General features: G+C 37.1%; 1 protein-coding gene across 1 annotated transcript in view; it reads right to left on the bottom strand.

Moving 5' to 3' along the window:
* Positions 1-321: 321 nt before the first annotated feature.
* Positions 322-14,064, bottom strand: part of EPHA6 (EPH receptor A6) — a gene marked incomplete at its 5' end in the record, with an annotated part of 346,119 nt that continues 332,376 nt past the window's right edge. The window contains 4 exons of the mRNA XM_079308574.1: positions 322-2,807; positions 3,115-10,041; positions 10,608-10,757; positions 13,006-13,199. Of these exons, the coding sequence (XP_079164700.1) occupies positions 9,927-10,041; positions 10,608-10,757; positions 13,006-13,199 (459 nt within the window). The 3' untranslated portion in view covers positions 322-2,807; positions 3,115-9,926. The remainder of the gene's footprint in view (positions 2,808-3,114; positions 10,042-10,607; positions 10,758-13,005; positions 13,200-14,064) is intronic.

Here is a 14,064-nt window from a genome sequence, read left to right as displayed (position 1 = left end):
AATCTTAATAGTGCATTAAAAGCCATTTAAAATTCAGATTCTCAGTGTTTCCCAAGAAGGAGAGAGCACGGCTGTTTGCAGCTTTTAATGTGCACAGTTTTTTTCCCCTGATGCTGTGAACTGTGTGTGCTTTTTGAGTGTAAATGCTCAGTGGTAAGCACAGAAGAGCATTTTTTAGCTGAAGAAAACAACACCACCCCAAAAGCATCTCAAGTGTCGGTTTTGGTTTTTTTTTTTTTTTGCATGATCATGTATGATAGGCTTCACTGTGGGTCACTGTATTAGTAACTTAAGGCCAAACAAACACCATGAACTCAAAAATAACCACCAGTACTGTAACTTTTATTTGCTAATAAATATCTTAATAAACAGGCTTACCCCATCTGTAAGACCTGATAATGCCTCTTAGGAAATCATAGAAAAATAAAATACAATAATAATCAATAACTTGTACTTTGTACAAAAATCTCATTATGTTGCTCAGCAGGTAGTTTTGCCAAACCCCATATTCTTTCTGCAAAGAGATGGCATATGTGATGCAATTCACCTTAAAAACACTCTAATGTTGAGAGCTGAGCATTCTATTACACTATTAACTTGTAGGCATGCCAGCACATGAAAATTTACATGAAACATCATAGTATCATAGGAATAGGATCATAATAATAAAGAAAATAAGGTAACACCACTTTTCATTAAATAATAACAACTTCAGGTCTCATGTAAATTCCCCTTGGGACTGCAAATCAGTAAGGTAAGCTTTTAATTCCATGGATATTCCTACAGTACCATTACAAACAGGCAAAAAGAAAATGCAGTGGGATGTGGATGGGAGATATATTAGGTGAAGAAAACTGATTGTGAGGAGTGAGGCAGTCCCAGGGGGAAGCACAGACACTGGCTGAGCAATGTTCAGTCTCCCAGGAGCTCATTCCATCTCCAGTGCCACAGGAGCTGAGTGATGGAGGTGGAACCCTGAGCCCCTGTCTCTGGGAGACAGATGAGTGCTGCAGACTGAGCCACACCTAGTTGTCATTATTCAAACACGTCTTGGTTAAAGAAGCAATGGCAAAACAAACCTTAGCAGGGGTCTTTAAAGAAAAGGTGGGTTTCAGACTACTGGTAAGGATATGAGATCTGTGCTGAGGCCATGGTTTGATTTTGCAAAATAATTTTGCGAGTATTATGATTATACCATTGCTTTTGAAGCCATCTACCTCTGAAGTTTTGACATGGCTGCTTAAATATATAATCTAAAGTGTCTGTCATCAAATATTTATTCATATATACACATACATTGATACATTTTATGGCTATGCTAGAACAGCAAACTATGAAGAGCAGTCATATTTAGTTTTGTACAATCTAATTTCACAGAAGAGACAGATTAAAACCCCTTTTAATTCAGATACATTTAAAACCCAACACACAGAAATAGATAGAGGCTATCCTGAGAAAACATACCAACCACGTTATCTTCCAAAAGTAAATCAAAGCTAATGTTTGGAAGGTAGTAAAATATTCTTTTTGTAATTTTTTTTTCTGAAAGTCAAAGTGGTTTGTTTTTTTTTTTTAAAAAGTGATGACAAAATTAAAACTGTTAATTCCAACTAGATCAATGAATGTTGCTTTGCTAGAAAATAAGCTATTGCCTTTCAGTAAACAGGGTTTCACATGATTTTTAAAGATTTTTTTTTTTTTCTTGCTAAACTGCAGGTGCAATCCTGAGAAGTGCAGAGAAGTTCCCGAAGTCAGTAGGATTTATACCACACCAGAGAAGAATGAGCCCTTTTTGTGTCTCTGGGTTTTCAGTCATGGCAGTGCTGTGTGTGATGCAACTGATACAACCTGAGAATGTTGATATTGGTCTCAACATAAGCAGATGGAAGGCTCTAGGTAAGAGCAACAAACACTGAATCCCATCACCAGAATTAACAAACAAACAGCTTTTCTCACTTGCAATGTGAAATAGACCTCTCAACCTTACTTAGAAGAGTTGGGAGCAGAAATTGCTGCAGAAGAAATGGTGGTAAAAATGCTACACTGCCAATTCAAAGCTCACTGTTTCTTGGGGAGAGGCAAATAGGGAATCATGGCCATTAAGCTGTAAAATGCTTACAGGTTTCTTTATTTGGAATCTTGCAGTGGAATGGTTTTCTTCAGATAGGGAATTAGTGAAAGAATCCAATAAATGGAACAACTCAGAGGGCATTTGTTGTTTTATTTGCTGAAAACTTAAGACTGCAGTGCACCAGGAGTATGAAGCAGCTTATTCAAAGAGCAAATTATTACCCAGAACTTGTATTATGAAATGGAGATCATATTGTATCCTGATTTATGTTTAAGAAAGAAGAAAGATAAGTCCTATTTGTTTTGTAGATTCTTTTTGTTTGCAGGGCTGATAGTTTCATCCTAAGTTTAAATCCAGAAGTTTGGGAAATTATCTGAGGAAAAATTCCCACAAACCCAGACCATTTCTACTAGATAACCTATTAGATGTGTAGGTCATTTAGGTTACTAATTCCAAAGTCAGAGTTGACTGACCATTCCAGAGAAAACAAACACTGCAGCACCCAACTTTTTTACCTTGCATTTTACCTTTTCCATGCTGAAGGTAACCCCAGCCTAGATCACATCCCTGAGGTAGCAGCCTTGTCTTTTAGGCTCAATGCACTCTCTTCTCCCCATTAAATGAGGCCATCTGTTCCAGAAAAATCTTTAAAAACCTTTGATTCAAAACCTGTTTCACTCACTTGCCCTCTTGTCATGAATACAACTGATTTTGGATCATGCCCTGAGGGACCAGCCTACATCTCAACCTGGAATGCTTCAACAGAGAAATTAAAACTAACAAAAAGTGTTAGCAATCCATTTGAATGACCAGACACTCATGTCCTAATAAGTGCTGGCCCTCCAACAACAAATTAACCATGACTGTAGTGGGGTGCAGGAAAGGAGAGAGTGTTTGCAGAGCTGGATCCTATCTACAGAATATATGGACACTGAGCTTCATCCCACTGCCATGAAGTCAGTAACAAACTCTCATGAATGTAGATCACAGCAAGACTACTGCCTATTGACACAGAAACTTTTAATTCCTCACAGTTACATCACTGTCTTAGGAATTGCTCCACAAGATGTTCATTAAAATAATTCAGTAGGATTTGAAAATACCAGGTGGTGTAGAGCAGAACTTGCCCAAGACAAAAATGGAACTTCCCAAACTGACAATTAATGACAAAATAATTTACAGATCTGGAACACTGGCTGCACTTTGTCTTTTTCAGCTAATCCTATTGTACACAAAGAGACTGTGATAGTAAGTCATACTGCTCAGAGCACCCAGCTTCTTAAAGAGAAAAAAAAAATCCTATTATGCTTTTCATTTTTCCTCTTAAAAATTTTCAGTTAAAGACCAGTCTGAATGAGAGAAAAGTGAAAACTCAGTTTCTAAACCAGTATCAACTGGAGATTTCTACGTTTTATTATTTATTTAGGTTCCTCTCAAGAAAGTCAGTATGTAGCTATAAGAACAATTAGTAATTCAGAATTATGTCTACTGGACTTTTCAATATAAATTACCACAACTGTACCTGTACTTTTGTCCTGGGCTGGATACTGAAAGATCAGAAAATAGTTTAGTTTTATTTTGTTTTGGTTTTTTTCTTCTTATCACTCAGAGCATTATATGGTGATGATACTATGAAAAAAGTCTTCAGACTGTTTATTTGGGCACTTTTTCATAATCCACAACCAGAAATTAATATTTGGGTTTCAAAGCAAATTTCTCCCAAACCTGATTTTCCAGATTCTAGACTCAAGGTTACTTTCTCCTGAGTCCCTTGACATCCCATAGTTCAGAATGCAAAGATCTGGATTTCTCTTTGATTTGTGGGTTTTCAGTCTCAGAGTTCTGGCTCACCAACCACTCAAGGTACATGCTCCTGCTGAACAGTTCTTCACTGAATTGTCAGAAATGAGAAGGTGTTGGTATTGTAAGGAAAAATATGTTATCTCATGCTGTCTTACAGATATTTCATAGGGATTCTGATTTCTGATTATGCCTAACTCTAGTGCTGTATAAAATGCCATTTCAAATCAGCCTTTTTATATTAATTAAGCTGCACAAACTCAGAACTGTTTAAGAGATTCAGGATTAGAACTAGTCAGACTAGTGCAGAACTAGTCAAAGTTATCAAATAGATACAGGTAAAATATTTGGACAGAAACAAAATAGATAGATGTGAAAACTTTAAATTACTTTGAGACTGATTTTTTTTAAATTTTATTGTTTCCCCCATATCTACACTGTCAAAATTTACATTTTTTTAATTCCAGTTTAATTATTCAGGTATGAAAATATCAGATAATATGCTAAACCTTTCTGGAAGAGATAGGTACTTGGGAAGTCTCTTGAGGAAAAGAAAGTAAGATATACTCATACAGGATATTAAAGAAATATACACACAAATAAATTTCACTGAACTAGTGTTACATTATTTCACATATAAAATATGGAAATATACTTTAATCCATTTTTTAACCTTAGATATTTCATCAACCATTGTTGTTGGTTTTCCCTTCTAAAATCCAGCTTATCTTTTTATACTATATGTTGGCATATCCTTACTCATATTCCCTTGTAAACTTCCCTCATTTTAACCTCCTAGGTGTCTATAAATGGCCATTTAGAAAGAAAATAATTTATATACTCTGTAAACATATGTGGTGATTTTAGAAGAGGAACTGAAAACTCCTTATCCTCCTAGTTCTGCTGGCTCACAGACACCTTGCTTCCCCTTTGGGATCACTAATTTCTACAGTAATTAGCTGAATGAAGGAGAATCAGCAGGAAGAGATTGGATGAGGTGGCAGCAGAAGGGTGAGCAGGCAGCTTTTTCTGAGCCAGTTTGAAAATGTTTTTTTCTACCAGGGGTGGAAAAGAGAGGCTGTCCATTTCCAGCTAACAAGCCAAAGAATTTTGGGAAGAACACAGTGCATGCCACTAAAAATTTTAAAAGCAAGGAGCAAATAAACCCAATTAGTGTTGGTTGTAATAGGTAATTAATTATGTAGGTTTGAAACATTTGATATAATGATATATATTCTATTTAAAATTCTTTATGTACATACAGACAAATATTTTATAACCACAACATGTTCACCATATCCTGGTCCATAATCTGAGGAATTATATACAACACTCATGGATGAGCAGTGTGCACTACTAAATGTAGGATGTGATGGTAGAAAATTTTGTCAGCTCTAGGTACCTGGCACTGTCTTATGCAGCTCTTGGGTTTTTGTTAGATCTCCTTGGCACAGTATGGACAGTTCTTCCCTTTTCACCTTATTGTAGGTTTTAGGGAGTTTTTTTTTTTTTTCCTTTTCAGAGCTGATTCATCTGTCTCCTCTGGAGATTTCCAAGATCATTGTCCTACTAAGAGTTAGCCCAGCCCAACACATCTTACCCTCACTCTCAAAATATAATTATAGTACCATTATAAAAAAGAAACTACATTTGCTGTTTATTTAAGAAAGATTCTTTACAATTGATGAATAAGGGTATTCTGGAAGAAAACTGTTTAATGGAATACAGAGTTCTTCAATCATGTGCAAATGCCACTGTTGTCTCTATTTTTAGTACTTTTCCTGGAAGATATAATGGAAGACAGAATTTTTATTATGATTACCTAAAGAAATGTTAGACTGGATTAGAGGTGAGTCCTGCTTTCCACTCTCTGAAGGAATATTCCAAGACAGAGTAAGCCCATGACAGGGTAGTTACAGATATCCTGTGTTTGTAAGAGATTTCTGAGCTGCCAGAATGTGTCCCATAGAACCATTCCATCAGCTGAGGTAAAACAGTTCAATAAATGCTGCAGTTTACAACAGCTGGAAATGAGGAACTGCTCATCAATACAAGGGCAAGAATGTTCTGTGCTGCTTTACCTTGGTGGCTGATGTGGTCCCTTGGGGTCATTCTGACATGGAAATTGCTGTGGGTAATGCAGCCTCACTAGGCACCTCCACACTCCCAGCAATCCTCATGGTAAATCTCAGCTGGTTCTGGATAAAGGGAATCTGTTTGTTACTTATGACCCATCTTTGGATCCTGCAGGAATCATTGAAAAAAGAAAGTTAATGAAGCCCTGTGTTAGGCTCATCATATAAAAATGGCAAATGGATAGTCAGTCTTAAGTGATGTAAAAATCAAAGTACTGCAGTCTACGAGTTCTGTGTCAGAATAATCCAAGTAATACAATAATAATAATACCTAATACAACATTGGGCCCAGAATGTTTGGCCAGAACAACCACTTAATCTGAATTTATTGTTGAGTGCACTATTTGCAAGTAAAGGATTGCTTTATGGTGTTTGATGTCCTGAAGCATGGAATGTTTCTAAGCTTTCATTGGACAGACACTGGACATCAGTTCATGGGAAATGAGAAGGGTAAATTTTGTTCAAGAAAAATTTAAATGACATGGCCCAATTCTCTTCCTTTCACCTCATAGCACCCTGTTGTTTCTCAGTAATTCCAATGTGCAAACACTTCCTGAGTAAATTCTAAACCTTCTGCTGTGCCTTGTTCAGTTTTATCAGCATGAACATCATCCTCTCTGTTTCACAGGTTTGGCAAAACGACTGGATACAGTTAAGGCATGAGGTTCATCTGACCAAGCACAGAGGCCTGAATGGATGAGCTATCACTGCATGCAGAGAAACAGCTAAGAATTATATCTGTATGACATCCACATTATAACATCTCTTTTCTGTTGCTTGCATATTGCACACACTTTATTTTGTGAACTTTCAATGGGTACTTTTAGTTACAGAGCTCTGTAATATGGGCCAGATTTTCAAAAACAGCCTGTTAAATTTGCTTAAACTTGTCAAATATAAACTCCAGTTGCACACTGCAATATGCAGGATAATTAGAGCTAATTTTCTCCTGAAGAAAGAATTTCCTGTAACAAAGAAAGTTACTCTAATTTCACATATGCATTTGTGGCCTGTACAGAATTAAGCTCACTTTTGAAAAATAACACCTTTTAGGGTTATTGTTTTGTTTTTAAATTTAAAAAATATTAAAAAATCCCCAAACTAAAGCAAAAATAGACTAGGAATCAACACAAGAGCAAATAAAATATTTCCAAAAATGGAGAAAATGTAAATTTCATCAAGATAACTGTTAGGAAAGTGTCATACTGTACCACAACAACAACAGAAAAACAAGCTGTATAAATCCACAAAATCCTGGATTTACAATGTTATTAACAAATGTGCTCACTCAAAGAATCCCTTGTTCTTTCCTTTCTGGTTACCCAAACTCTTGTTTATATAAAAAATATATCTGATTAATAAATTTTTTTACTTATATCTTTTTCTATTGAAAAAATATTTTCAGTAGTGTGATAAATTTAGAAATTAATTTTCATGAAATATATCCAGGTTGTGTGCATGTTACAATGTGAATTCTGCATCCTCACTACCAGGAACAAAAAGAACTGGCAAAAGACAATCTGCAAGTGCACATACATGGTTTGGGTCAGCTATGAATTTTTTTGAAACCCAATCAGCAAATAACAGACTCATACCTCCTCAGTAATGGGTTTAATTGTGAGAAGGGCTCATCCCACAGATGTCCTGTTGTTGGCCATGGAAGTGATGATAGGCAAAATGGATAATAAAATGATGAAGCAAAATCCACTTTTAAATTACTCTGTGGTATGTTGGTATTTTTAGAAAGGCTTCAGGTAAGCATGGTTTTCTCTCTGTAAGAGCATCTCTACCAAAAAAATTATTCAGATGTGGAATTCAGGCAGAATTTTTCAAGTGACAGTCAAAGAAAAGAACAAATTGTTTTTTTCCGCACTGAAGGGCTGTGATCCTGCAAAACTCCTGTCCTTGTGCCAGACTGATGAGTTCAGTGGGAATACTTCTGCTGACAAAATTACCTTTGGAGCTACAAGAGGATTGAAGCTGCCCTTCTTTACACAAGGTCATCAAATTGGCATTGGAGAACACCAGTGACTCCTGATCTTTAGAAAACTTGATCCTCAGTTACATCTGCCCCCTTTTTTTAAATGAAAAAAAGAAAAATTTATTTAGTGTGTTACTGTTATCTCACCTAAATGAATGCAATTATTCCAACATAATTTGACAACAGTGAATCAGGCCTCATGTGTCTTACTCTGTGATCTGGTTGGAAGCATAATCTTTTCTGAGTTGCTTTCTGATTTTCATTCTTTGTCACTAATATACAATGGCAGCCTTTCCCAAGACTTAGGAAATACCTTGTGATTTACAAGCTGTAAATGAAGCAGTAAATACCATTATGATTACACAAAGTAGTTAGTTCCTTTTGATATACACATAGATTATACTAATTACCCAAATGCACGTTTGAACAGAAGAGCTGTAATGCTTGAGTATATTGGAATGCCACAGAACTCAAAATACCCTCCAAACGACACAGAATGAAGAGAAGTGTCTGCACAGGGTTACATGTGACATGCATTGTAGATCTGTAGTCCTGCCCCTGCTCCCAGGAGTGCATATCCCATGCAAAAGTTTGGAAATGTAGCTCAGCACGTCTGTGTCAGTTGTCTGAACAAAACATAGAAGCTGGAAGTCTTAGAGAGGTACAAATATGATGTTAGGCCTTTGCTGACCTTTTCTTGCATGTAAATATGGCTATTGAAGGGTTCTACAGGTAATACCTCAGATGTCCTTTAGAGATCTGGCCTGGAATGACCAGAGCTCCATCTCAGCAGAGTTAGAAGTAGACTCAAGGCAACATGTTAGCACACTGCTGTCCTGCATCTCCTTTTCTGCCTTTGTGTAAGGTCACTGCATCCTGCAGCCTGTAACTTCCAGCAGCAGCAGGGCTGCACCCCTGCCCTTGGCTGGAGGAGGAGATGGCCAAGCCTGCTCTCATGGGAATGATCCCATCACCCCACCCATGGCTGGCCCTGAGCTCTGCTGCTGCTGCTGGAGATGATTCCCTATCCAACAGCAGAGACTTGTGTGTTTGAAACAGAAAGGAATGTCCACAACAGAGCTGATAACTGTGTTTACATGTCATGGGGATGTTACAACCATTTTTTCTGTAGTAGAAGCAAATGCTGAGTATTACATTAAAAAAACAAAAACAAAACCAAAAAGGGTTGTAGGGTGGGGAGGAATCCCAAGGATAAAAACTTTTCCAACCCAGTCTAAAATTTAAAGCATAAAAAGTGTCGAGTGCTAAAGTAATTGAAAATCAAGAACCTTCCTTAAGATTTCAGAGAGATTACTCTCACTATGCTTCCAATTATTCACACAATGAAACCTTGCTACATAAACTCATCAGTCATTTCTGCAAACAATACTAATGTTTTGAGGCACCAGCTTACCAGCATTCAAACTATCAGAAAGTAATATAATGATAGGACACATACATTTGCATTTAATTAAGAAATAAAATAAATATTTATGTTAAACTTCTTTTTGATTGCACATTTGGTGTTGGAAGTTACATGGTCACAGAACATGAAAGAAGTCAAATACTTTTTGATCTACCAGCAAATTCTAAATACATCGATAAAGAAGCCACACCAGGCCAAATAGATTACTACTTTCAAGTAGGTCCATGAAAGTTTCCCAAATACTGTTATACAAAGTTACACATCCATGCTGAGTTATTCATCAATGTGTAGCAAGAGTCTTGCAGTAGGCCAGGATTTTATCGGCAGAGAACTGGTGGAGGAGCTGTGCAGTGTGATTAAAAATTCCCGTTTGGAAGCATTAACATAGAAGTACTTGTATAGTCTGAACTGGAGACTGCAGTTCTCAAAGTTGGGAAGAGCAGGAGGGAAGAATGAGAATATTTTTCCATTTTAGAAATGCTGAGGCACAAAACACAGTTGCTTCTATTACTTTCATACATGAAATCCTTTCTCCTGTATGTGCATCATGTGTAACCGCAAAGTCTGTAAACTGCTGACTATTCGTCTCTGGTGTCCAATGAGTGCAACTCCAATTCTTCTAATGTCACTGCAAGATAAAAAGTTTCATCTTCATCTCTTCAATCTTAACTGACAGCTATTGTTAATACAGGCAGTCTCAGCATCAAATAAAAGATTGGGAATTCATGGGAAGGAAATAGAGGGCAAAAGAGATCCCATCCTCATGCTACACTATGAACCCATAGTTTGCCCAAACATTTCTATACTGAGTGCAGGATTTGCATTAAGCAAAACCAACAGGTCAGAGACAGTTGGAAAAACTTCCTCATGAGGACTTCATGATATTCATATTGAAGTAAGAAAATATTTTTGGCCCTGACTTCAGTGGTCTAGATCAAAACTGATACCCCAAGAAATATGCTCATCCCTGGCCTTTGGTTGTGTTTGGTGTGATCAGAGTGGATCTATCAGTTCTGGGTTTCTCCATCATACATTTCTCTTGTGTTGTTTTGGTAAATAACTGTATTTGTCTTTTGTTAGCTGAGGTAGGAAAGGAAATGAAAGCACTGTTTCATACTCTACAATATTTGTGTGTCTGCAGCATCTAAATTCAGATGAATTAGTCACTGTAGGGATAACAGATTATATACTTACTCAATAGTCATTCTTGAAACCATATCCAAAGTTGTGAAACCTGCTGCCATGAAGTTATTTTTATACTGACCCATTTTTATGGAATCCAGCCAGTCACTGACTGAAACAAACAAAGGATATTCTGGAACTTCACCAGGTGAATCTGGCATTCTGTAAACAAACAAAAAAAAAAAAATTGCAAAGGTTATCAAACAATACAAAATATGACACCCAATTTACCCTAGTAGACATAGCTTTTACTAAAAAGCAGAGGGAATGAAGGAGGAGTCTGAGCTGTAAAGGTCAGACCTTAACTGAAGATCTCTTTAACCTGTTGTCTAAAATTTATAAATCACATCAGTCTGCCAAGCTGCACTACTTAAACAATGCATTTTAATAAAGAACTGCATCTCAGTAACACACTGAGGAAAAGGCCTCTCCCAGTGCTCTTATTTTTGTTCCACAGAATGTTTCCTTGCAGATTGACATATCCAGGATTATAATAATTTGTTAGTACAGTAATCAAGGTAGACAACAACAAAAATTTAGCATAAAATGCAATTAAAAAAATGAGATTATTTTTACATTTATCTACAACCATCCCACCCCAGATGGCTCCCCATTGTGATACCATTATGCTAGAAGAATACTTTGATTTCAGTACTCAAAAGCTAAAACTCACCCTTAAAAAAAGCAAAAAAGAATAAAATGTGATGTCTTTGCTGTTACATAGAATTACATGGAGTAGCAAATAAAATGGAAAGAGCTGATTTAGTCACATTTCCTTTTGAGTTCTTTCCCTAATATTATCTCAACTGAAAGAGAAAGATGGAAAAAAAATCTCCAATTTTGGGGCATTGATTTTGTTTTCTGTTGTGTGCCACACTTAGGAGGGCTCATAACTTCCACTGGCATTATGCATGTTGTGTAGAGAAACAGTATGAACACAGAAAATGAACACTGCTGTTTGTAAAAGCTTTATGATAGTCTTTAGGAGAAAGACACAATTTATTAAAAATGAAACTTTAGAGAGCAAAAGCCAGCCACCATGTACTGATAGAACATGGCTTAATGTGTAATGTAGGAAACAACACAGCCTCATGTCTTTATGTACCAAGTTTCACCCACACATATTCAAATACAGTAAGTACAGTGATTTTCATTCATCCTATCAAAATGATAGAGGCAGAAGCTGAAGGACAGGATTAAAGACCTACCACAGTCCCTTCCCATCTGAATTACTCTATGACTCCATAGAATAAGGTTACCCAACAATTGCATCAAGCATTCTCAAATGAATGGAAAAATCTTTCCCAATCATAGTTCAATAAAGCATAAGTTTTTTAGACCTTAAGTTTTGATTTAAAATAAAAATATATAAAAATACATTACTCTGATGCTAAATAAGTGATCCAGGTACAAATAGCAAGTAATAGATATATTTATATGCACATACACATAGAGGATGCTAACTCTAGGGGATGTGTATTTAATCCCACAAGTCTCCCTAGTCTGTGTTGATGAAATGGCTGCAGCCCTCACTCCAGGTTTTCCTGCAAACTTCTCTTTCCCACAGCAAGGTACCAGCCCCAATTTTGCCTTGTTGTTCAGCCCTTCTCAAAAATATTTAAAGGTTCTCAGCAAACCCCACTCAGGGCTTGAGAACCCCTTAAAAGCCCAGGGGGTCTCCATGAAATCACCTTTATCTTAAGGTGATTCTTAGTGACTGAAGAGACTGAGGCCACCTGGACCTGTACTGATTTTGGCTGATATGCAGGGACAGCTTGGATCAATAAGCCAATACTGACAAACTCTTCCACTGCAGCCTTGCTCATCCTGTGGCTGCATTCATTTCTGAAATATTATTAATGAAAAAAGAAACAAAAAACCTGGGCAACACTATCAAGAATTTGTTTGTGGGATGGTAACAGCATAATCTCTTATTTGGTCACTGCTGCCATTCTGCTGCAGACAAATAAAGATTTAGCAAGCCAAGACACAGCTACTTTCTGCAGGATATTACTCCAAGGCAGTTCAGAAGTTGCTTGAGCACTGTCAGATGGAGACAGGCTGTTGAATGGGGAAAAAAGAAAATAAGAGAAAACAATTACATAGGAAAAACACACACACAAAAAAAGAACAAAGAGATTTACAAAGGTTAAGGGTAGATAGTGCACAAACAGAACTCAGACAAAAATAATAATAAAAAGTCTAATCTGCATGGCTGAGAAAAAAACCTCCTTGTACAATATTGTAATAATAATAAAGCAAACCTTAAAAGGGACTTAAAATTATTTGAACCTGCATGACTTTAAGAACTCAAAACTATGTGCTTCTCCCACCCCTACTTAATTCCCTAAACCTAATGATAGCCATTATGTGTTATGAAAAAAATGAAATATTCCAAGGAGAGCCTTACACAAGTACATCCTCCACTAGGGTGTGAAGGGTGCTGGGGTTGCGGATCAGCTTGTCCAGGAAGTTGACAATGTCACTGAATTTGGGACGGTGGTTCCTCTCCTTCTGCCAGCAGTGAAGCATGAGTTGGTGGAGAGAAGCTGGGCAGCCCATGGGAGCTGGAAGCCTGTAGCCCTCTTCAATGGACAGAATGACCTACAGAAATACAAACTGTATGATTACCAGCCATTAAATGCTGACAGGACAGTAACACTGACAATTAGAAACCAGCGATGATAAATTATCATTTGCATTGGTGGGGCTTCACTTGGGGAATCATGACTGGTAGGGGTGTGGCCAGAGGAGACAGGAAATATTTTGTAGGCATATGAAACACAGTAGGAACTTTTTTAGGGTCACTGGTCATCCCCTGTGAACAGCTAAGCAAGCAGGAAGAGAATAAAGAACTCACCAATACCACCATCATTTTCATCCACTTTAGGGGGCTACAAACTCACCTGGTGTGGCCACTGCATCCCACCATGCTCTAATATTTGCATTCTGACAAAGTGTCTGTGTGTAGCAATACAATCAAGCACCACAAATACACATTGTGGCACCTGACAAATTTACTTGAACTCACATATTTCTACTCATCCTTAGAGTATTATTAATTCTAGCAACGTCCCCCACACCAAGTTACAGCAATGATATTTTGCAGTCTCCCTCAGAAACCTGGATGTCTTGAGATGTTTATGACTAAGCAAAAGTTAATAAAATTATGGTATTACCCTAAAGTGACTGAGACCTTCAGATTCAACAGACACAGAAATCGTGTTTGGTAAGGATTCAGAAAAACACAGATCTGCTGCCACAGGTAAAGCACATGTATGAAAAATTACAATTCATCTGAGTTGAAGGAAAGCTTGTTTTAGCAAAAAACATTTGAAAAGTAGAGTAGCAGCCTGGCTTGATAGGAGTTAGCAAAAGTAGGTAAGGTCCATGGAAAGCTTCATGGATTCATAACAGCTTGTATGGATTCAGGCAATGTAAGATTTAAAAAATCACAAGGAAAGGTCAG

The sequence above is a fragment of the Erithacus rubecula genome (assembly GCF_903797595.1).
Source record: "Erithacus rubecula genome assembly, chromosome: 1".
Taxonomy (NCBI): domain Eukaryota; kingdom Metazoa; phylum Chordata; class Aves; order Passeriformes; family Muscicapidae; genus Erithacus; species Erithacus rubecula.
The sequence above is the reverse complement of the archived record's forward strand: the minus strand, read 5'-3'. Positions and strand labels throughout refer to the sequence as shown.